We start from the raw sequence: 25,840 nt of genomic DNA, 5'->3' as shown, positions 1-25,840 counted from the left end.
AATGACCCAGGTGCCCCTGAAATCATTTAAGTGCTATGCTTTTCCACACATATTGTAGAATAACTTTGTGCCTACAAAACACCTTACTTGGATTTTGATAGTCATTGCACCAAACTTGTATATTTATCTGTAGAGACTGATATCTTCGCTATGCTGAATTTTCTAATCCATAACACAATTTCTCTCTCCATTTATTTAGGTCTTTGATTTCTTCATTATTAGGATACAGATTCTTGCCTATGAATTTTTTTATTTTTTAAATATTCATTCATTCATTCATTCATTCATTCATTCATTCATTAATGAGAGACAGAGAGAGAGAGAGGCAGAGACACAGGCAGAGGGAGAAGCAGGCTCCATGCAGGGAGCCTGAAGTGGGACTTGATCCCTGGTCTCCAGGATCAGGCCCTGGGCTGAAGGTGGCCTAAACCGCTGAGCCACCCGGGCTGCCTCTTGCCTATGAATTTTAAAGTTTGTTTAATATGCTTTTCTTTATAGTTATCAATAATATTTCCTTGTAATATCTCAGTTTTAGAGTATAAACTAAGATAGTGTTATATGCATTATGAAATTCATTTCTTTTTAAAAGGCAGTGTAAATTTTTAACCCTAAGAGATTCTTTAAGCAACAAAAAATTCCCTATCTTACGATTTCTGTTTAAGTAATTGCCAAATTTTTCTACCTCCTGTGTATTTGCTTTTATTAGATTGAAACTTAGGAAATTCCAGTGTCCAATATTTTTATATTCTAGTATCCAATGATTTTTGACCTACAAAAACAGTGATTTGATGTTTCAACCTAATATTTTTACTCATCCTTTTATTGCTTACCAAAGATGTAGTTGCTCTATGTGATTTCTCTTTATTTTCTTTCTCATCTGTCCCATATTGTATTGCCAGCTTCCCATTTCATCAGGTTGCTCACAGATCACCTATTTGAGACCTTTATGGTTCCCCTGAGATGAGTCACTTCCTCTGGCTTTTGTATTCTTCTGTTACAGTACTTCCTATGATGTGTTTTTAATTTATTGGGTCATAACCAGTAAACCAGTGTTTATTTCTGTCACTTGAACCTGCTGGCAGGTAATGTTGCTAATTTGTCTTTGTATTTGCTTGGCATATTAATTGATATTTAGTGAACATCTACAGTTTACGAAAAATAACAGCACTTATTTTATTGTTCATTTACCATGTGCTAAAAACTATTCTAGAGTAGTGCAAGGAAAATGCCAGTAATAATTTTCTACGACAGGTAATATCTCTATTTTCTAGATCAGGACACTAGAACTAAGACAAGTTACTTGCCCAAAGTCACACAACTGACATGGTAGCAGAGTAATGGCTCTCAGTGATGTCCTCATTCTAATCCATTGAAGCCTCTAGAAAGGAACACAGCCATGCTGACACCCTGATTTTACCTCCGTGAGACCCATTTCAGATTTCTCATCTGCAGAACTGTATAGTAACAAATTTGTATTTTTTTAAGCCACTCACTTTGTGATGGTTTGTTATAGCAGCAATAGAAAATTATATAACCAATAAGTGGCAAGACTAGGATTTAAGCATTGGTCTGAGGCAATAAATTTTTTTTTTTTTTAATTTTAAAGGTTATTTATTACTTATTTAAGGGAAAAAAGGAAGTACTCATGCCCATACACATGAGCGGGGGAGAGGAAGAAGCAGGCTCCTCGTTGAGCAGGAAGCCCCATGTGGGGTTCGATCCTAGGACCCTGGGATCATGACCTGAGCTGAAGGCAGACGCTCAATAGACTGAGCTACCCAGGCACCTCCTCTGAGGCTCTAATTTATAGTTTTCCTGTCATGCCATGATAATGTGACATCAAGCACTAAATACTAATACTGATACTTTCATTCATACAGTATGTGTTTCTTGGTGCCTTCTATGTAAAAAGTTATGAATTAGGTGTTAGACTCAGTAGTTAGAATCACCAGGTTTCTACCATCGTGAACTCAGTCTAGTAAAGGAAACAGACAATAGATGAACAAGCTATTATAGATTTTAGGGTTCAGTTATGCAAACAGGCTGGGTACAGTGAATAGGAATATCAGAGTATGAAGAAGGTAGAGGATGTATATAGCCCTCTGGTTCTTTGCGCAGTATGTGGGGTCAGTGTGTGAGGGGCTTCTGAGCTTGCATTTCATTCCCAATGGCAGAAGAAACCATGTTTTTTCCTCCAGTGAATAGATATGGGCTAGTTGATGTTTTACAAGGGTCTACTTGACTGCTATTGGGTATGAGATTTGTTTTAGTGTAGGATTGAGAGACTTGGCTCTTAAGTGTGGCTGCAAGCAACTGAAGTTGGTGCAGTGGTGTTTAAACTGGGTTGGACAGGTTTTAGGTAATAATGTGGCTTTCTGTTTTGGACATGTTGAACCATAGGCCATGGGATGTCTCAGCTTAGATGTTAAGGGTACAGTTGTATACTTAGGACAGGATCTTGCAGGAGGAATTAGACTTTAAGATATAAATTTGGCAGTTTTCAGCATAGAGGTATTATGTTAGGCTGTGAATGTGAGCAAGATTAGCTGGGGAGTGGGTACAGAGAAACTGGGGCAAGGATGTAAAGGTGCTTTGCTCTGTGTGGAGTCTGAATACAAAGCCACCAGAGCTGCAGAGTGCGTCCACCTCAACAAGGGTAAGTTCAGTTGAGTGTCAGAGGACAAGCTAGGCAGAGCAGGTTAAGGAGTAGTAAGGTGAAGATAAGGTGGAATGGAAGGGAGGAAGTGGAGGCTATCAGCAGAAAACCTTTTAGAGGAATCTTAATGGAGGAGACCAAAGAAACATGGGATACCTGATGGGAGCTATAGGAGAAGGGTTTTTAGAAGTAGGTACCAGAATTTGTATACTCAGGTTCCTAGCCGCACTATCCATAATAGCTAAAAGGGAGAAACAACCCAAGTGTCCATCAACAGATGAATGGATAAACAAATGTAGTATATACACAGAATATTATTCAGCCTTAGAGAAGGAAGGAAATACACTCCTCTGCTATAACACGTGGGCTTGAGGACATTCTGCTAAGTGAGGTAAGCCAGTCACAACGGTATAAATACTGTATGAGGTAGCAGGAACAGGGAAACTTATTGGTTCAGAAAGTAGAATCGGGTTACCAGGGGGTGGGGGACAGGGGAGTTAGTGTTTAATGTGTACAGCCTTTCCATAGGGGATGATGAAATTTTTTTGGGTATAGGTAATGGTGGCGAGTACACAATAATGTGAATATTTAACGCCACTGAATTGTATGTATACTTACACGTAGTTAACATGGTAAATGCTTCATTATGTATATTTACCACAACAACAAAATAAATACAAGAGCATGCTTGTCGAGGGAGTGGTCCACTAGAAGGCAGAGGTGGAAAAAAAAAAAAAAGAAGGCAGAGGTGGACACAGGAGAGTGGACAGTGGGAGGCGGAGTCTAAGGAAGGTCATAGAGGTGATGTCCATTCCCACAACTGGGAGCTCAAGCCCTGGCGTTCCTGCACCTCCCTGTGTTCACCTGAGTCCACACATTCTAGACCAGCTATGCACTGATGAGTACCTCGTGCCTTTGAGTCTGTTCACCTGTGTTTACATGGTCACTTTCTTTTTTTTTTTTTTTTTTTTTTTTTTTTTTTATTTATGATAGTCACAGAGAGAGAGAGAGAGAGAGAGAGAGAGAGAGGCAGAGACACAGGCAGAGGGAGAAGCAGGCTCCATGCATCGGGAGCCCGACGTGGGATTCGATCCCGGGTCTCCAGGATCGCGCCCTGGGCCAAAGGCAGGCGCCAAACCGCTGCGCCACCCAGGGATCCCACATGGTCACTTTCTATTAGTATCAGAATGACCTTTTTATGAAGTGATTCCCATTCTTTTAGGTCTAGCTCAACTGTTGTCTGTAAATCTTGTCTTGAATACTCAGAGCTGGAAGAAATTCTCCTTATATTTAAAATCCCGAAGGAGCTTTTAAAATACTTCTTTTATGGAATGATCCTACAGATGTGCTGATGTGTCAGTCCTCTTAAGCCCTCTCTGACCCCTTCTCTTTCTGTCTTCTGTCACAGTTGGGCTCTGTTTTTAAATGTATCAGTCCTTTCGATCAAAGTAAACTATCTTTGAGCTTTTGCTGTTTGCAAGTCTCTGTTCCAAGGTTAGATAACTTAGCGATAAGTAAAGCTTGATTTCTGGACAGCTGTAGTGAATACTAGTGGGAGACAGTTAAATAGTAGTGATGTCTGTCAGGTCAGCGTAAGAGCCTTGGGTTATACTTGTGTAGCTGCTTTCTCCTTAGGTGGTAAGTTTATTAAGGTCAAAGATCACATTTTATTCATATTTGTAAATACCATAGTAATTTGGCATGTGTCGTATGCTAAATACAAGCCTGGCAGTACAGGGATGATGATCATGTGCTTGAACTTTTTTTTTTTTTTTTAAAGATTTTATGTATTTATTTGAGAAAGAGAGAAACAGAGAGAGAAAAGCAGGGGGGAAGGGTAGAGGAAGAAGCAGACTCCCTGGTGAGTAAGGGGCCTGATGCGGGGCTTAATCCCAGAACTCTGGGATCATGACCTGAGCCAAAGGCTGATGCTTAACCATCTGAGCCACCCAGGCACCCCATGTGCTTGACCTTATATAATCTTCCATACGACTATCAAAGAAGCTATACAATGTCCCTTTTTATAGATAAGAAAACTGAAGCTCTGAGAGATTACCTAACAGAGCTTGTAAGTGATGAGGTGGATTTGAAACCCATGTCCTTGTAACTCAACATTTTCTTCTTTCTTTACTATAATAATAACGTCAGCAGTCATAGCTTGCAGCTCTCCAGCTGAAGTGAATGATAGAAGACATGCTTCCTGTATTCAAGGAAATAAAACTGTTGGTTGTAAAGCGTTTGTGAGGTTTGTCAGATGATACTGTTGGGATTTTTAATGGAGACTTCTTTTTGTTTTTTCCCCAGATCCCCAGACTTCGAGGGAAATTTTTGATTTTGCATTAAAGGCAATTCGTCCTCAGGTAGGATTAATATTACTCTTAATTCTTTTATAGCTGAGACTTGAAAGTTTCAAACATAGATGGTAATTTTTAAAATTTCTTTAATAGATTGACCTGAAGAGATATGCTGTACCCTTAGGTAAGATTGTATATATAACAAGGTGGAATATTTCAGATTTTTAAATTAATGTCATGATTAAACTTTTGCTTAAACTGTAAGTGAAGTATGTCTTGGATGTTTCACATACAGTTACTTATGGAGAGGCTTTTGGAGGCTTTGTTTTTGGCACACAACTCCGGTTAGGTGGTCACACTTAAATGACATGGCTTAAACAATGCTACTTTAGAGCATCTTTAGGGGATCCTGATTGTTTGATACTGACTTTTATCTAAATAAATCCTGATCCTACTTCTGAACTTAGTTTTGGAGGTCACTGGTCTATTGATTCAAGTGTAGGTTCGCAGTGTTAGAACTCTGATCAGGATCCCTAAAGTTATAGTATAATGATAGTGGATCTTCATGAACAGTTTTAGTTTTGACATGTACTTGAAGCTTTCTTAGTTTTTGATTCTGCTTTTTGTTATTATATTTTAACTGATGGTTTTTGCAATTGCAGCTGGCTTGTGCTTATTTACCCTGCATGCATCTCAGTTTAGCACCTGCCTTCTGGACAACTATGTTTCTTTATTTGAAGTGCTGTCAAAATGGTGTAGCCATACAAATGTAGAAATGAAAAAAGCTGCACATTCAGCTCTGGAATCTTTTCTGAAACAGGTATTCAACTTTTATTTAGAAATACTTTTTCCATACAAAAAATTAAATTCAGTTTTGTGCATGCACGTTTCAAAGATGAATACAGGTTGATCTATTAGCTTTTATAGTATTGAAATAGAAAAGCTTGGTTATTAATCGGCTCTGTTTTGTGTTGCCGTAATGAGTCACTGAGTCTGTTACTCCTGAACTCGCTGGCCACTGGACCTGCATGACTCTGTAGTGTGCTGAGTTATAGACGAGTTCTAACTATGCTTTCATCTTCATCAAGGAGCCTAAATTCAAATCTGGTTTTTGTTCACGTCTTTTTGCACTGGACTGGTCTCTTTCAGTGCTTTCCTCTAGGAAAAATGCATCACATGTAATAAAGTGTCTTTTCTGAACTTGATGCAGACTAAATGAATTGAAGTGGTAGTTGTTTATCAATAAAAGATATTGTGTAGAATTATAACAATGTATTGAAAATATTTAAACAATTCTAGCCTTTTTACACTTTAATAGATTCCTTTGTTTTGCTATTAAATATTTCTAAAATGTAAATATTATGCAATTGCAGGTTTCTTTTATGGTGGCAAAAGATGCAGAAATGCATAAGAGTAAGCTACAGTACTTCATGGAGCAATTCTATGGAATCATCAGGAACATGGATTCAAACAGCAAGGATTTATCCATTGCAATTCGAGGATATGGACTTTTTGCAGGAGTATGTCTCATTAATTTATTCTTTTTAGAATAAACACTCATTGTGAGTGTTTAAAAGAATATAATTATTGCATTTTTGAATAGCATCTCATGCTTGTGACAATACTTTGTTACTTGCTTTGTTGTTTCAGTGCCAACTATATACTAGGATTCTGTAGACATATTCTCTCAAATTTTCATTATAGATTTTTAGGAGTACTGTTTCACTTTTAACAAATGAGGAAACTGAGACTTAGAGAAATTAGGTAACTTGTCAAAGAACACACAGTAATTTACAGAGCCAAGATGTAAATTCAAGTCTAAAGACTGGAAAACAGTATGCTTTTTCCACTAAACTGTGCTGCCCACTATTTATGAAGTAAAATTATAATTTATGTCACTCGGTGTTTTAGAAAGAGAGGTTCTGATGACAGAAGTATATAGTTAAGAATATTGTTGGAGTGCTTGGGTGGCTCAGTTGGTTGAGCGTCCAATTCTTCATTTCCGCTTGGGTTATGATCTCAGGGTTGTGAGATGGAGCTCCACATTAGACTCTGTGCTTGGGCATGGAACCTACTCAAGAGTCTCTGTCTCTGGGGTGCCTGGGTGGCTCAGTGTTGAGTGTCTGCCTTTGGCTTAGGTCCTGATCCCAGAGTCCTGGGATTGAGTCCCACATCAGGTTCCCCGCAGGGAGCCTGCTTCTCCCTCTGCCTGTGTCTCTGCCTTTCTCTCTGGGTGTCTCATGAATAAATAAATAAAATTAAAAAAAAAAATTCTCTCCCCCCCTGCTTCTTTGTCCCTCTCTCTTAAAAAAAAAAAGTATTAAAAAAAGATTGATAATAACTATAGTTATTTCCTTCTTGGTGGATCTCTGTGACTTCTACTTTACAGAGAAAAATGACTTCCTATCTCTCTATGGATTTACCCATTGGTGTCTACTTCCTTTTTCAGGGAAGGAGAGACCCTCTTCCCAGCTTTCTGCTCTCATAACTCATTCCATTTCTGATCATTTCCTCGTTTGCTTCCAGATGATTCTCCCTCCTCTTGCTTTATTTAATCTTCATTTGTCTCTGTTGGCTCCTTTGAATATATGTAGGGCAGAAGAACCAGTATGTGAGAAAGCTCAGAGGTAAATAAGAGCTTGGAATTTTCAACTTTATGCACTATGGTGTAACCAACTTCAATTTGTTCACTGTAGAATAGGTTTACAGTGTGGCTGGAGCATGATATATCAAGAAAAAGGGAAAGGACTCTAAAAAGATTAAGTCAGTCAGATTCTCAGGGAAGCTAGTTTAGATCTGAGGTCCAAAGAAGCCTTTGAAAAATCTGAAGCTGGATGGTAGCATTATCAGATTTGTGAGTTACAAAGATGGCTCTGGGTATAGTGTGCAGAGTGGTGTAGTAGTGTATTCCAGCTTTAAGTTTACTTCTTGGTTTCCCTTGTCTAGGTGACTAGCCTCTCGGGGTACATTCTACATCTTATTTGTCTTTGATGGCTACCAGTGTCTAGAATAGTTGGCTATCAATAGATTTCTTGTATATAAATACGTATTTACAATATATTTACAGATTATTTTTAAAAGCATTTTATGAGATATATTGTATTTTATAACTTTGATCTCCATTGAAAAGCTTAATATTCAGCTTATAATCACATGGCTTAATGTGACACCTTAAATATCATTGTTTTGATATTGATAAGATTGATAAAGACTTTTGTTTACCTTTCTGAAAGCCTTGCAAGGTTATAAATGCAAAAGATGTTGACTTCATGTACATAGAGCTCATTCAGCGCTGCAAGCAGCTGTTCCTCACCCAGATAGACACTGTTGATGACCACGTTTACCACATGCCAAGTTTCCTCCAGTCTATTGCAAGTGTCTTGCTTTACCTTGATAGAGTAAGTGAAATAGTTAATTAAACAAGGACAATTTTAACTATTTAATTTCAGATAACTATTTAACTATTTAATTCTTCAGATAACTTGACGGAGTCATATGAATTGTATGCATTTAGTACAGGCACCATTGTGATCAAGGTGCCATTTTTAATTAAGTACTTTGTGTTAATAGACTTATTGTCATGAAACTTTTTGTTATCCAAAACAGGAGAAATTTGTTACTTATTTTATCTTTCTAAAAGATTAAGATTGCTGCTTTGAATAGAATTGCACCTAAGTATCATTCAGACAGTTTTACTCTGATTTTTTTAGGCCGTCACAATAAATGTTAAGTTTACTAGTGGATTAGATATAAGCCAGGTCTTTCATTTAGCTAATATATGTCCACTTGGATTGTAATTACTTTGGATATTTGTATTATTCCTATATTTATTTTTTCCCTCCTCTAACTTTTAGTTTGCTCTCCATTTTTGGTAGGTTCCTGAGGTGTATACACCGGTTCTGGAACATCTCATGGTGGCACAGATAGACAGTTTCCCACAGTATAGTCCAAAAATGCAGTCAGTGTGTTGTAAAGCCCTAGTAAAAGTTTTCCTAGCCCTAGGTGGAAAAGGACCAGTTCTCTGGAATTGCATCAGTACTGTGGGTAAGTGTGGAACTCACCCTTGTTTTTATGATGATACATGATGAATACTTAACATGTTGTTTGATAGAGATATCTTTCATGTCTTTTAATGCCTCTTGGAGAACTAATGTTTTGGTGGATCAAAACCATGTTTTTGCATCCTTTTTTTGAATCTTTTTTTTTTTTCTTCCTTTTGCTTCTGAATCTTAATAGTCCAAAATTTTAAAGTAAAGATATTAACTAACTTAAAGGAAAAAATTTAGAGGTACAGTTACATTCAGTGAAATAATGGTTTACTGATTTTATTTTTGTTTTCATTTTCTTTTCTCAGTGCATCAGGGTTTAATCAGAATATGTTCTAAGCCAGTGATCCTTCAAAAGGTAAATTCTGAATCTAATGTTTTAATATTTAGTCTTTTGTCACTGAAAGTTAGAAGTGATACTGGGGTTTGTGGTCTGTAAATATACAAAAATGGCCTTTTTAGTTATTAGCCATGCCTTACATTCTGAAAAGTCTGGGATATAGTGCCTCTCTATTTTTTCAGGTGAATAAACTTCTCTTGAGTTATGGAACACCCTTAAATGTAACTTTACTATTATTTACATATTTTTGTAGGAACGGAATATTTTCTTTCTTGAAACTCTGAGACAAAATGCTTAGGTGTATCATGGGAGGCATATCTTCGTTACCTGAAGTAACAAGAAATAGGGTGAAGTAGGAGATTGACCTGAGTAGGAAAGTGAGATCAATGACTCACAACACATTCCTCGTTTTAAATATTTGTTCTTGCACCTCTCTTAGTCCCAGTTAGAAAAATCATGGTTTCTTTTTCAGCTTGCTTTCTTATCCTTTCATGCTATACTGTCTTAATCAAATTACAGTCTCCTAATGATGTTTTAGCTTAGAAAACTCTGAAAGTCAGAATGTTCTAGCAGCCATGCTTATTTTGTGAATCCACCAGTATATATTGGTATGTTGTCTTCCTGCCCAGGGTGTTGAGTCTGAACCTGAAGAGTATCGTGCATCAGGGGAAGTTAGAACTGGCAAATGGAAAGTGCCCACGTATAAAGACTATTTGGATCTTTTTAGAAGTCTCCTGAGTTGTGACCAGATGATGGTAAAAATGACTTATTTTAAAGCTATGAAAGTACCCTTGTTCCTCTAATTAGTCTCTATAATTTTACTCTTAGGACTTTGTTTCAGAACTACGTTTTATTAACTTTTTTTTAAAGTACTTTGAGTGATAAAAAATTAAAATGATATAAGTTAGGAATAAAGTCATAGAACTCACATGAATGTAATAATTGCTGTAGCTGAGTCCTCATTTTATCTGTGAGTAGTATGTTTCATGCTAATTTATTCTTCCTAACAGATCCAGCCTCTAGGTAACAGAAGTATAACAATATTGTCACTATGGGAGAACTTTTATTTGTTAAAGATGAAGATTAAAAAACATAGATCAATCTTACTGATTCAGTAGGTGTGAAGAAGATTGGTGCATGGTTATTTACATTATTTATGATTAGAATAATGCCTCCTGTTATTTCTGGTAGATGTTCTTTAATGTCTGTTTTATACTTGCTTCTGGCCACCATTTTATCATAGACTTTGACAAAGCATTATAGCCTAGGAAAGTCTTTGTCCATAGATGATTTCTATCCTGTGAAAAATCTTAGGAGTTTTTAGTTGTTTTCATATTGAGGCAAAATAGTATAGCACTTTTAGTAATTTTACCTATAATATTTCTTTCTTATGTGTGACGTTAATTATTCCTATATTTTGAGGTTAAGTTAACATAGAATATTTGACTGAGTAAAGGCAGAGTAATTGGCCTGTATTTTTGGAATAGTGGAATAGTTTCACTTAAAAAGAAGTGATAAATTATACTTTTAAATTCATTCTGAGTGTAGGTATACATTTATTCACATGTATGTATGCTTATGTGTGTGTATATGTATATACATGCATGCATATTTATGTTTGTATATATAAATGTACATGCATTTGTATTTCCACAAATACAAGTACATAATGTATATGTGTGTATAGTATACATATGTGTTTTTCTGCACACACATTAAGTGAGATCAATGCTTTGACAAGAATTAGCTTAAATCTTCGCATTTGCTACTGTGTTCTTAGTATGTGTTACATACCTGGGTAGGTCATATCTGTCTGAAATGATATTGCCCTGATAATTTAGGAAAGTGTCTACATTTTGCAGCTTCAGAACTTTTAGGTAAATCTGTTATAGTTTACACAGAAGTTTCTGTAATACCTAAATATTTATATGCATGGTTATACTGATACTTTTTTGCATAAATTTTGAAATTCATTACTTTTCTTTATTTAAAGGATTCTCTTTTAGCAGATGAAGCATTTCTCTTTGTGAATTCTTCACTTCAAAATTTGAATCGTTTGCTGTATGATGAATTTGTCAAATCAGTTTTGAAGATTATTGAGAAATTGGATCTTACGCTAGAGAAACGGAATGTTGGGGAACATGAGGTTAGAAGTTTTTGTCAATAATAATTTTGTATCATTTTTATGCCAGCTCTCTTTGTATGTAAGCATCCCAGGGGAAAATAGCACATTTGTAGAGATTGCAGGAAATTGATTTCTATGGCATCCGTGTGTGTCATGGGTACTTTGCTGTTTGACTAGCCCAGTGTGTTGAAAATGTTATATGTAGATTTGCTCAAAAAGTAATTTATATGTTTAATGTTGTAAAATCACTTATTTAAAAAAATTGTTTACTGGGCTTGTTACTTATTTTTTAGCAATTGTAAAGTGTCATCTTAATTTGTGTAGAGGGGACTTCTTGCAATAGGGTAGGGAAAGCTGGGATTCCTCTCGTTCGTAGCTAAGGAAACTCCAAAGTCTGGGTGCGAAGTGCTAAATGTATTCTCAAACTAGTAGAATATAGGCAATAGGCAGAAAAGAAAGAACATCTTCACTTGTTTCTGTACCCAACTTCCTGGCCTGGATGGAATGTAAGTCATGGTTTAAGGCTGCCAGATAGAAACTGCTTTGCTCTTACCTGAGGATAAGTTTTAGTAAAACACTGTGGTAATGACACTAGTGTTGAAGGGCTTGAGTTCCAGTGGAAAAATGTAATTTGCTTTTCAGCCCAGTGATTTCTTTTCCCTTAGGTTAGATTATGTCTGTTAGTACATATGTACTTCCACTGCAGTATCATGAAGTTAGACGAGACATTCGGGTGGGTATGCAGAAGATAAATAAAGGACATAATAGGCTGTCTGTCACATTGACTGTATTGCATTTGTTTTGTTCTATTTTTTATGCTGGCTTGATGGGAACACCAGTGTATTTTATTGCTTTTTATGTTTTGTGTATGTATAAAATAATCTTTTGGATTATTTTCAACTTGCTGAAAGGGGCTTCCTGGAACTGTGTTAGTCAACAAACCTGCTTCTTAGGACACTTGTCTTTGTCACTTTGTCTTCAGTGACTTCCTTTGCACTTTCTTTCTCCTCTTATTTTCTGCTTTCTCCTGTTTCCTAACCTTTTTTACTTCACCTCCAGCAGTTCAGTTGTCACCTCAATGAGCATTTCCCAAGTAAGCCTACCCTTACCCTCCTCTACAGTTTCCAGTCTGTTTGTTTCTTTTTTTGAGATTTACTTATTTGAGAGAGAAAGCGCGAGTGCACACGCGAGTTGGGGGAGGGGCAGAGGGAAAGAATCTCTAAGCAGACATCCCCCCAGTGAAAGCAGAGCTCAACACAGGGCTTGGGCTTAGGACCCTGAAATCATGACCTGAGCTGAAATCAAGAGTCAGCTGCTTAGCTGACTGAGTGCTCCCCAGTCTGTATTTCTAACTGCTGTTTAACATTTGCACCTGAGTTTGATAACACAAGCACAGTATGTTCATAGTAAGTTACTGTTACTTAACACTGTTGATTACTCTTCTGTTTCTCAGCTTGAAACCTCTAGGTTATGACTGACACTTCTGTGTTCTGAAATTCTACCTCTGTCAAGTCATCATTGCTAGTTCCTTCAAGGAGTCACAGCCCCCGTTCGTATTTTTGTATTTGTACCATTCTTTTCTCATTTCACTTTGTCATTTTCTTTAATGTTTCCTGCAAGCTGTATCAGCTTTGTTAAATTATATTAATTGTAATTATAATTAAGGATCCGTCTGTACTTTTCTTACTTTGATGCAATGTTCATTTGAGTACATCTGCTTTTAAGGATGAAAATGAAGCTACTGGTGTTTGGGTGATCCCAACCTCAGATCCAGCTGCTAACTTACATCCTGCTAAACCCAAAGATTTTTCAGCTTTCATTAACCTGGTGGAGTTTTGCAGGTATTTTTAAAAGTTCTAATTATTTAAGGGTGGAAATCACCAGTTATTGGCCATAGTATAGGAAAACCACCTATATAGATTTATGAAATGAAATAATAAAGGGCCTAAACTCTAAAATTACTTATATGAACTGTTAAGCTATATCTAAATGTACCAGCTTAGAATTACCATTGTTTTTCTATTTAAAAGATGTGCAGGGAGGGGAAAAAAGGAAAATGAAAATGTTTATGTAATGGAATCATATATCTTTTTGTTATGTCACTTATAACTTTGAAGCTGAATAAAAATATATGATAAAAAATTCTACACTAAGCTTTTAATTTGTTTTTACAGAGACATTCTTCCTGAGAAACATATAGAATTTTTTGAGCCATGGGTATATTCATTTGCATATGAATTAATTTTGCAGTCTACACGGCTCCCTCTCATTAGTGGTTTCTACAAATTGCTTTCTGTTGCTGTGAGAAATGCCAAGAAAATAAAATATTTTGAGGTAAGTGTTTTTTTGTGGGAACATTGAATATTTTTGTGTTTTTTAAGTTGCATGAGTGTGTAAGGGCATTGTAAAATATTATAATATTGCAGTTTTAAAATCTCATTTTACTTTCAATACTTATTAAAACTGATAGTGTCAGTGGCAATTGAGTAACACCTGTTAAAAAAGTTAATAGCATTTTCTATTCTGATTTATAAGCACCTGGCTAATAAGGCTAGATTAACAGAGGTTCTTAAAGTGTGGTTCTAGGATCAGCAGCATCAGCATTCCTTTGGAAATCTATGCCTTTTCCAGATTTATCTAATCAGAAACTCTGGGGGCAAGGCCAGCAGTCTGTGCTAACAGACCACCCAGGTGATCTGGTGGCTAGCAACATTTGAGAATAACTGAGTTAGTGTACCTAACACCATAGTCAATTAGAGTGGTCCAATTGGTTAGTTACAAGGAGAGCAGTTCTCTTGGTTCATAGGTTAGAAGTCAGGGAAGGAGAGTGGATTTAGCTAGGCCTCTGGCTTTTGACCAGCCATTCACTTTCCATCTTATGCTTTGTTTCTCACTGGCCTCAGCCTGAAGTGTTATCAGAGCTAATTTTTTTTTCCTCTCTGTACAAGACCTTGGCAAAGTGAAAAATGGATTCACCCCTTAGAAAGAAGACTGGGAACTGCTAGATTAAGACACAGAAATACATGATAATCGTTCGCTTTATTAATTTACTGCTTTTTTCAACAGGGAGTTGGTATGAAGAGTCAGACGCAGGCTCCCAAGGACCCAGAAAAGTATTCTTGCTTTGCTTTGTTTGCAAAATTTGGTAAAGAGGTAACTTTTTAAAGTGATTTATACAGTGTTATCATGGGCTATTTAAAAAGTAAAGTTTGTTGTAAAAAAATCTTAGTAATCATAAATTATGTAATTACTTAAACATTTGTTTGCTTAATCGAGATTGGGATTAAGGGATTAGGAAGTACTAAAAGGAATCATTGTGTTTCAAAAGTCCCTTGAGTTTTCATGGTAAGTTTGAATGATGTCGACTCAAAACTAATAGATTCTTTAGCTCTCCATGTAAAGAGAATTAAGTGCTTCAACAAACGAACTTTTCCTAGAGATCAGTGCTTAATTTGTAAATTAAACCATATCATATAAAAGCCACATGATTACTTTTTATATTTGAGAACAGGGTAAATATTTTTTGTTGAATTTCAAAGTATAGGCTCTATTCAGGTGCACAGCACTGTGTTTCTCTTCTTATTAAGGTAACAGTTAAAATGAAGCAATATAAAGATGAACTTTTGGCCTCCTGTTTGACCTTTATTCTGTCCCTGCCACATGACATCATTGAACTTGATATTAGAGCCTACATTCCTGCATTGCAGGTAGATGCATTGTCTTAAATCCATTTTCTTCATGTAATGTTATGTTTTCTAGAAAACATGGAAATATCAAGGTCTTGCCACTGCAGTCACAGCTGGTGCTTACCCATCAGACACCCTTGGTTCAGGTTCTTCTGCCACATAGTACCTTTGGGACTTAGGATACTTGGTTTGGCCTCTCAGAGCTTCCCTTACAGGTGGATGTGAGGATTGAACCTGTGTATGAAAGTCTGCAGTATAACACCAACTATATAGATTGGTGGTGCTTGTTTTCCCACTAATGACCTGGGATGCACCTACTTACCTCCATCACTGTCTATCAGTAGAAGGCTTTATTCATTAGAAACCAAAACTAATTGGTGTTTTTTCTTTAAATGTTAAGTTCTCTGCATTTCAGCTTACCTTGTTTGTATTAATATGTAGATGGCTTTTAAACTGGGCTTGAGCTATACCCCATTGGCAGAAGTAGGCCTGAATGCCTTAGAAGAATGGTCAGTTTGCATCTGCAAACATATAATTCAGCCCCATTATAAAGACATTTTACCCAGCCTTGACGGATATCTGAAAACTTCAGCTTTATCAGGTAAGGTTTAGAAGAATTGTGATGTGTATCTTAAATAAAATGGCATTGTAATAACTTTAATAGGACTGTTTGTATTTTTGTAACTTCTAAAATTTGAACCCAACATATTCAAAATATGTTTGATTGAGGTTTTTGTTATTTCTCCAACTTAGTGTAATTGGGATATGAGAAATAACATTGGGACATATAATTGAGGTATTAAACCTGTTATTATTTTATTCACATCCTGCCAAGATTTATAAAATCTTCAAGGGTAAGAGCTCTGTCTTTAATGTCTTGAACTGCTTATAAATCCTAATATAGTGCTTTGCGATAAATACATTGTTAAATGGGAATTAAAACTATAAAAATTCAATAGTAATTTTATAGTTTGTTTTTATTGGTGTTCCAAATATAATTGATGAAGCACTACTGTTAGCCAGTTAAGAATAATTATCATAGTAGAAATAGATTTGAGAAAAGATTCAAAGGAAAAAAAAATCACTGGGCCAGGCAAAAGTATGACCAGTCAAGAAAAGTAGTAATTAGTGTTGAGGAGGCAGATTACTTGAACCAGAATGAACATGGACATTGTTATCAGATGGAGCAAAAAGAAGGATTCAGATTGGAGAAAGACACTGAAATATTGCTGAGAATTGAAACTTCAGTTCCTATCATGAAAAATTTAGTAAATTAAATGGAAAATTAAGTGTTAATTTGTTAAACTTTATCTGTGTAAATCATCTTATTCAACTTAAGTTTTGTTGGTTTGGAAACATTAAGTGGAAGTTGTGTGACACATTTTATTCACTGAGTCTGGTTGGTAAGACACCCTTGATGCATATACAGAGTTCAAGAAGAGTTACAGTTTTGAGAGATTTTTCTGTAATTGCTAGCAGTAACAAGCATTATTTAGAGACCAAAAAAAAATTATTATATATATATATATATATATATATATATATATATATATATATAACATGTATATATATATGCTAGTTAATGTTTATAGCTTACTTAGGCTTTTAAAATTCACTTTATATAAAGATTGCTGCTTTTTGAATAAATCACTAAAAATACATGGACTTAGTTTAAAAGAATGAATATATCTAGTAGCAAATGGTATACTTTTTGTTTTCTGGAATTTAGTTCTATTAGCTCATTGAAAAGATTTATGTTTCTTTTGGGGTACCTGGATGGCTTGGTTGGTGAAGTGTCTGACTTCTACTTAGGTCATGATCCCATGATTCTGAGATCTAGTCCTGCATCAGGTTCCCTGCTCAGCGGGGAGTCTACTTCTTCTCTCCCTCTGCCACTCCCCCTGCTTGTGCTCTCTCTGTCTCTCTCTCAAATAAATAAAAATCTTTTTTTTTTTTAATAAAAATCTTTTAAAAAAGGAAGGAAAAGATTTTTTCATCTAAATTTTAATAAGGGAAGATACTTTGATTCTTTTAAGCAAAGGATTTATCTATTCATAAATATATGTACTCTAGATAATTAGAAAATAGGAAAAAACAGTAGGTAAAATTAAATAACAAAAGAAAATCCATAATCTTAAAGACAAGGACTATTTTTTAGTAACATTTTATTTAAAATGTTATCAAACTTTGAGGACAGTTGCATGAGGAGTGACAGACACTCCTATATACTCTTTACCCAGATTCCACAGTAAGGCTTTGTCCCCTTTGCTTTATTGTTATATGTGCTCTTCTTGTATTCTGAGATAATGTGTGTGTGTGTATGTGTGTGTTTATATATAACATTTTTTTCTGAACCCTTTGTGAGTAAGCTGCAGGCACTATGGACAACCTAAATGTTGCAATGTGTATTTTTCTTTCTTTCTTTTTTTTTTTAAGATTTTTATTTTATTTAAAAGAGAGTGAGCGAGCATGAGTGTGGAGCCTGACATGGGGCTTGACCCCACGACTCTTGAGATCATGACCTGAGCCAAAACCAAGAGTTGGATGCTTAACCAACTGAGCCACCAAGGTGCCCCTCAGTATGTTTCTTACGAGTGAGAATATTATTTTACACAATCATGGTATCATTGTCAAAATAAGAAAAAATAACAAAGATACATTCTTTTCTAATCTGTAATCCATATATAGATTTCTCAGTTGTCCCATTAATTTCTTTTATAGTTTTATTTCTCCTGGTCCAGAATTCAATCTAGAACCATGTGTTGCACTTAATAGTTAAAATGCCTTAGCATTCTTGAATGTGAGTAGCTCTTTAGCCTTACTTAGTTTTCATGATGTTGACATTTTTGAAGATTATAGGACAGTTGTTTTCAATATGAATCTGTCTGATGTTTTCTCATAATGGGATTCAGTTGTGCTGTTTGGGGAGAAACACCCATAACTGATGCGTGGGTGGCCTCCTCACAACATCATGATGGTATTTGGTGCCATTACCAATCATGTTCATTTTGACTATTTGGTTAGTGAATTTCTGCACCTTCTTTTTCTAAAGTGACTATTTTCCTTTTGTGAGAGTCAGTCATTTGAAATCCTCTTCCTCTCCTCTTCCTAAAGTATTCAGTCCTAAGATCTTTAGGTTGTACAGAGGAAGTTAGGTGTTAAGGTAGTAGTGGTGTTCCCTAGTAACATGAGGAGGACAGCCCTGAGGAGAGCCTGGCATGGGTGTCAGACCTGAAGCAGGGTTGGGAGGGCCCCCACATATTGGGCAGCCTTATAGGGCATGAGGGTCAAAGCAGGGTGCAGAAGGTGACATATGGGGGATTGATCAAATAAATAAAGGTTAATGGAAGCTAGGTTTCTTTTTGTTAGATAAGGCAATTACAAATACAGGAAGAGAAAACTGATTTTTTGACTGATTTTAGTGTGCTGGAGGGGCAGGGCTATGTAGGAACTTTCTCTGGGAATGAAAGTGTTGTTGGATGCTAGGCCTGACACTCTATCTTCCTGGCACCAGCCCTGTGCAGTCTGCCCACCTTGGCAGGCATCCTTCCAAAATGGTACCCACTCCACTGTACTAGCAAATGACCTTGACTGAGGCTAGTGCTCCCCACCCCCAGGTGGCTGCAACCCTGCCACTCCCCTGTGGGCAGCTTCAGCCAGGACTGCCTACCCACCATAAGCTCCTGCCTGTGGGGGCAGCCTGACCACCAGTATATCCAGAATAGTCATAACTGGGCTTCACAGTCAGCAGATAAGATGATCCAGAGGAATGGATCAGTGATCTAAAAGACAGGATTGTGGAAATGACTCAAATAAAATAGGAAAATGACAGGAGAAGAAAAATGAATTTTTATTCTTTTTTTTTTTAAGATTTTATTTATTTGAGAGAGACACAGAGGTAGTCACAGAGATAGAGAGCATGAGCAGGGAGGAGAGGGGGAACCAGGTTCCACATCAGAGAGCCTGATGCGGGGCTCAGTCCTAGGACCCTGGGATTATGACGTGAGCTGAAGGCAGACTCTTAAACAACTCAGCCACCTCGGCACCCCAAAAAATGAAGTTTTAAAAATAAGAATAGTTTAAGGGCTCTTTGGGACAACATCAAGCATACTAACATAGGCACTATGGGAGTCCAGAAGAAGTAGACAAAGGGGCAGAAATTTTACTTGAATAAATAATGGTTGAAAACTTCCCTAACCTGGGGAAGGAAACAGATCTAGGTTCAGGAAGCACAAAGAATTCTAAACAAGATGAACTCAGAGAGGTCCTTAGCAAGCCATATAATTAAACTGGCAAAAAATAAAGATCAAATCTTAAAAGCTGCAAGAGAAAAGCAAATAATTATATAGAAGGAAAACTTCATTAAGTCTATGAGCTGATTTTTCAGCAGGAACTTTGGAGGCCAGGAGAGAGTGGCATGATATATTTAAAGTGATGAATGATAAACAAACCCTGCAATCAAGAATACTCTTCCCAGTGAAGTTATCATTCAGAATTAAAGGAGAGGAAAGTTTCCCAAACAAAAACTAAAGGAGTTTATTACCATTAAACATGCCTTTCCAGAAATGTTAAAGGGACTTTTTTTTTTTTTTTTTTTAATTTATTCATGATAGGCACACAGTGAGAGAGAGAGAGGCAGAGACATAGGCAGAGGGAGAAGCAGGCTCCATGCACCGGGAGCCTGACGTGGGACTCGATCCCGGATCTCCAGGATCGCGCCCTGGGCCAAAGGCAGGCGCCAAACCGCTGCGCCACCCAGGGATCCCTAAAGGGACTTTTTTAAATTAAAGAGCAAAGGCATTAATTCATAACAATTTGTAAAAATATAAATCTCACTAGTAAAGGTAAATACCTTTTGAAGGTAGGGATTAATCACTTTTTAAGCTAATATGAAGGTTAGAAAACAAAAATAGTAAATCAGTGATATTTACAATAATTAAAGGATATGCAAAATAAAGAGATGGAAAATATTAAATTAAAAAACATGGGTGGGGGGGCCAGCCCTGGTGGCTCAGCGGTTTAGCGCCGCCTTCAGCCCAGGATGTGATCCTGGAGATCTGGGATTGAGTCCGGCGTTGGGCTGCCAGCATGGAGCCACCTTCTCCTTCTGCCTGTCAATGCCTCTATCTCTCTCTGTGTCTTTTGTGAATGGATGGGTAAAATCATTAAAAAAAAAAAAAACGGGGGGAGTAATTTTAGATACTTTTAGAGTATGTTCAATCTTAAGTGTGACTCTCAAATTTTTTTTAAAGATTTTGTTTATTTCAGAGAGAGCATGAGCCAGGGGGAGGATGCAGAGGGAGAGGGAGAAGCAGACTCCCTGTTGATGTGGGAGCCCAACATGGGGCTCAATCCTAGGATCCTGAGATCATGACCTGAGCCCAAGGCAAGATGCTTGCCTGACTGAGCCACCCAGGTGCCCCTAGTGACCATCAATTTAAAATAAATGGCTATATGTATATAGGGTGTTCTATATGAACCTCATGTCAACCACAATTCAAAAACCTATAATACACAAAAAATAAAGAGAAAAGACCCCAAATATAACACCGAAAAGTCATCAGTTCACAAGGGAAGAGAACTATAATGCAACCAGAGAACAATGAACGAAATACCTATCAATAATTACTTTGCATGTAAATGGACTAATGCTCCAGTCAGAAGATAGAGGGTGAATAGATGTAAAAAACTAAACAAGACCCATCAGTATGCTGCCTATAATGACTCACTTTATTTTTTTATTTTTTTAAAGATTTTATTTATTTATTCATAGGAGAGACACAGAGAGAGAGAGGCAGAGATACAGGCAGAGGGAGAAGCAGGCTCCATGCAGGGAGCCGGATGTGGGACTTGATCCTTGGGACTCCAGGATCATGCTCTGGGCTGAAGGCAGGCGCTGAACTGCTGAGCCACCCAGGGATCCCTAATGACTCACTTTAAAGATTTTTTTAAAAAATTTATTCATAGAGACAGAGGCAGAGGGAGAAGCAGGCACCATGCAGAGAGCCTGACATGGGACTCTATCAGGGTCTCCAGGATCATGCCCCAGGCTGCAGGCGGCGCTAAACCGCTGCGCCACTGGGGCTGCCCACCTAATAACTCACTTTAGACCAAAAGACAAAAAGACACATACAGACTGAAAGTGAAAAGATGGAAAGATACTTCATGCAACTGGAAATGAAGAAAAAAGAAAAGCCAGGGTAGCAGTACTTATATTGGACAAAATAGACCATTTTTTCATTTGAAATTTTATTTTTTTAAAAAATTTTATTTATTATTTTGTGTTGATTTTTTTTTTTCTAAAATGTGAGACAAAATAGCCTTAAAACAAAGACTGTAACAAGAGACAGGCTCATTACATAACCTTAAAGGAACCAATCTAACAAGGGCCGTAACAATTGAAAATAGCTGTGCACCCAACATAGGAACACCTAAAACAAAAAACAACAACAACAACAAAAAAAACATAGGAACACCTAAGAATGTGTAAAGCAAAGATTTACAGATAAAGGGAGAAATTGGCAGTAAAACAGTAATAGTAGTGGACCCCTACTTACCCTAATGGATAAATCATTCTGACAAAAACAAATAAGGAAACTGGCCTTAAATGACACATTGGATCAGATGGACTTAGTAGATATATATGGAACATTCTATCCCAAACCAGCAGAATATGTATTCTTTTCAATTGCTTGTGGAACATCCTCTAGGACATTCTGTAGGATAAATCATGTGTTAGGCCAAAAACAAGTCTCAGTAAATATAAGAAGACTGGAGTTATATCAGCCCTCTTTTCTGACCATAGTAGTATGAAACTAGAAATCAACCAGAAGGGAAAAGAACTGGAACAAACAAACAAGTGGATGCTGAACAACATGCTGATTAAACAACTAATGAGTCAAGGTAGAAAGCAAAGAGAAAATTAAAAAAATACTTTGAGTCAAATGAAAATGGAAGCATAACATTCCAAAGTCTCTGGGACACAGTAAAAGCAATTTTAAGACAGAAATATAGCAGTATAGGGCATCCTCAGGAAATAAGAAAAATCTCAATCTAAACTTACACCTAAAGGAACTAGAAAATGACAAAACACAAACTTAGTAGAAGGAAGGAAATAAAGATCAGAACAGAAATAGAGACAAAAAAACAATAGAAAAGATCAATGAAGCTAAGAGCTGGTTCTTTCGACTCATTGAAAGGAATGGATAAACCTTTAGCTAGACTCACCTAGAAAAAGGAGAGAGACCAAATAAAATCATAAATGAAAGAGAAGCCCCAACTGATACCATGAAAATACAAGGGGTTATTGAGAGACTGCTACAAATAATTACATGCTAATAATTGGACAACCTAGTAGAAATAGATACTTTTTAGTAACATGCAGTCATCCAAGACTGAATTAGGAAGAACTGGAAAACCTGAACAGACCTATTACTGGTAATGACATTGAATCAGTAATCAAAAAACCCTTAACAAACAAAAGTCCAGGACCAGATGGCTTCATAGGTGAATTCTTCCACACATTTAAAGAAAAGTTAGTATCTATCCTCAAACTATTTAAAAAAGTAAAGAAATGCTTTCAGATTAATTCTCCAAGGCCAGCATTTCTTTAATACCACAATCAGACACTACAAAAGAAAATTACAGGTCAACATCCCTAATGAACATAGATGCAAAAATTTACATTAAAATATTAGCAAACTAAATTCAACAATACACTAAAAGATTCATATACAGTGATCAAGTAGGATTTATTCCAGGGATGCAAGGATAATTCAACGTTTACAAATCAGTGTGATATACCACATTGATAAAATGAAGGATAAAAATATGTTCCTCTTAATAGATGCAGAAAAAGCATCTGACATAATTCATCCATTTATGACAAAAAAAAATCTCAAAGTGGGTATAGAGGGAACAAACATACATGATAAATCTATGTATGACAGGCTCATAGCTAACATATTCTGGGAGAAAGCTGAAAGCTTTTCCTCTAAGAGCAACAAGACAGATGTCAGCTCTCCCCACTTTTATTCAGCATGGTACTGAAGTCTTAAGACATAGTAATCAGATAAAAAAATAAAAGGCATCTAGACTGGTAAGGAAGAAATAAAACATGTATAACTGTAACTATTTGCAGATAATAGAAAACCCTAAAGATGCCACTAAAAAAAAAAAACACATCCATAGCAGGATACGAAATTAATATGCAGAAATCTATTGCATTTCTGTACACCAATAAAGAATGTAAGGAATTAAGAAAATTCCATTTACAATTGCATCAAAAAGAATAAAATATCTGAATAAATTTAACCAAAGAGGTAAAAAACCTGTACTCTGAAAACTAAGATGTTGAAAGAAATTGAAGATGGCAAATGGAAAGATATACCCTGCTCATGTATTGGAAGAATTAATATTGTTAAAATGGCTATACTATTTAAGTCTGTACAAATTCAGTGCAGTCTCTATCAAAATATGAATAGCATTTTTCACAGAATAGAATCCCAAAATTTGTTTGAACCACAAAAGACCCCAAATAGCCAAAGCCATCTTGGGCAAGAAAGACAAAGCTGGAGATATCACACTCCCAGATTTCAAATCGTACTACAAAGCATTGGTAATTGAACAGTATTGTATGGCACAAACACACACACATAGATCAGTGAAATAGAATGGAGAGCCCAGAAATAAACCCACATATATGTGGTCATTTAACCTACACTAAGGTAAGAATACACAATGGAGAAAGGATGGTCTCTTAAATGGTATTGGGAAAACCAGAGAGCTATATGTAAGAGAATGAAATTGGACCATATACAAAAATAATCTCAAAATGAATTAGAGACCTAAGTGTAAGATCTGAATTCATAAAGTGCCTAAAAGTAAACGTAAGCAGTAAATTCTTGGACATTAAGCAAGATTTTCTTCTATCACCTCAGGCAAGGACAAAAAAACAAACATAAGCACAACCTTAAATTGTTCTCCCTGAAGGACTTAATGAAATCAAGACTTTTTCAAAGTAATACTAAGTAATACATCTTCGATGTTATGCATGTTAGCATGATCTTCAAGTCAGTAGGTCTTAAATAGTTTTCACTTTTAATATGGTAATTATTGCTGGTTCTAATCCACATAAGCAAAGATCTGTGCAGGTTCTACTAAGTCCCAACTGTAAAAAGCTGTCCACACTGAGAAGCCTGAGTTTATGAGAAAACTACTTTTCTTCCTTGAAAAGCAAGAGCACACCCAGAATTGTATTTCTGCAGTATTGCTGCTATGGTAGCTTCAACAGCTCATTGCATACAACTCATTACAAACATTTTTTTTTTAATTAAGAAAACTTGGATGGATAATTGAGAATTGTCTTCCACACTCACAAACTTTCTCAGACTCCCAGAGCTTGTGAGCATATGTCACCATTGTCTGCAGCCGCATGTATCCTTATCCAACACATTCGTTATTTAGCATGATCCCAAGGTTGTGCCTTGTTACATTCTATAAAAACAAAAGCAAATGAACTTAAAAATTCGATCTGTTTCAGATTTTATTTTACTGAGAAATTATCTGGGTGTGCAATGATATTCTATTAATTTGCTCAATCCGAGGTTTCAGGTTACCTATAGAGCTTAGAAATTAACAGGTTTTGTGCTACAAAGTATAATACTGGAGAAATAAAAAGTTTGTCCAAATCATGATTTAGTTTATTTATTTTAAAGATTTTATTTATTTATGCATGAGAGACAGAGAGAGAGGCAGGGACACAGGCAGAGGGAGAAGCAGGCTCCATGCAGGGAGCCTGAAGCGAGACTCAATCCTGGGTCTCCAGGATCACACCCTGGGCTGAAGGCAGTGCTAAACCGCTGAGCCACCGGGGTTGCCCAATGATTTAGTTTAGTTGAATGTAAATTCATGACATTTTTCATAAAGTAAAAGGTAGGACTGTTTGTGATGATGAAAAAGTTCTGGAGGTGGGTGGTGGTGATGGTTAGGCAACATTGTGGCTGTTTTTTTTTTGTGTGTGTGTGGCTGTTATTAATACCACTTAATTGGTTAAAAGAATACATTTTATGTTATGTATCTTTTCCTGCAATAAAAAGTATTTGAGTAATATGTTAGCATACTGACTTGGTAAGCCTGGATAAGTATATCCAAGTAGAATAATATGTACACTTGTATTATACTTAACACTGATAGAAAAAAAAAATTTGAGTTTAAACCAAAATTATTAAACTTGTCTCATTTACCAAAAATGTGCCTTATTATGTAATGTGAATTCCTCAGATGTTTTAGTTTTTCTAAGATTTCTTTTTAAATTATGGCACATTTGAAGCGTTATGGTTAATGCTGAAAGCATTTTCACAGAAGTAGCAGAACATTAATTTTACCTGTATAAAACACAACAGAGCTCTTTGAAGAGCTAGTCTAATCTATTATCTAATCTATTAATCTAATCTATTAATACCCTCCAAATGTAGGAGAACATTATACGCAGAGGGAGAAGTAAAGGTCTTTGTCAGTTCAGGTACATAGATACAGTAACTGGTAAAGAGCATATTGCTTCAGTTCTGAGATCTGAGTCATAGCTCAAGAGATACAAAAGCAAGACAAAACACTAACCAATCTAGATATTGGAAAAGAGAGCTGTTTTTTCCAGTATCTGAAATTCTGAACTAATTTGAGTTCAAAGAAAACC

The 25,840-nt window shown here is 36.3% G+C and overlaps 1 protein-coding gene across 1 annotated transcript in view; it reads left to right on the top strand.

Moving 5' to 3' along the window:
- Positions 1 to 25,840, top strand: part of PRKDC (protein kinase, DNA-activated, catalytic subunit) — a 217,830-nt gene that overhangs the window by 6,727 nt on the left and 185,263 nt on the right. Inside the window, 14 exon segments of the mRNA NM_001006651.2 lie at positions 4,961 to 5,016; positions 5,104 to 5,134; positions 5,613 to 5,770; positions 6,324 to 6,470; positions 8,184 to 8,348; positions 8,826 to 8,994; positions 9,305 to 9,354; positions 9,966 to 10,091; positions 11,330 to 11,482; positions 13,187 to 13,302; positions 13,636 to 13,795; positions 14,528 to 14,614; positions 15,049 to 15,168; positions 15,589 to 15,748. Of these exon segments, the coding sequence (NP_001006652.2) occupies positions 4,961 to 5,016; positions 5,104 to 5,134; positions 5,613 to 5,770; positions 6,324 to 6,470; positions 8,184 to 8,348; positions 8,826 to 8,994; positions 9,305 to 9,354; positions 9,966 to 10,091; positions 11,330 to 11,482; positions 13,187 to 13,302; positions 13,636 to 13,795; positions 14,528 to 14,614; positions 15,049 to 15,168; positions 15,589 to 15,748 (1,698 nt within the window).

This window comes from Canis lupus, chromosome 29 (genome assembly GCF_011100685.1).
Source record: "Canis lupus familiaris isolate Mischka breed German Shepherd chromosome 29, alternate assembly UU_Cfam_GSD_1.0, whole genome shotgun sequence".
In the NCBI taxonomy this organism is placed as follows: domain Eukaryota; kingdom Metazoa; phylum Chordata; class Mammalia; order Carnivora; family Canidae; genus Canis; species Canis lupus.
Note: the sequence above shows the minus strand (reverse complement) of the source record. Positions and strands in the feature narration are given on the sequence as shown.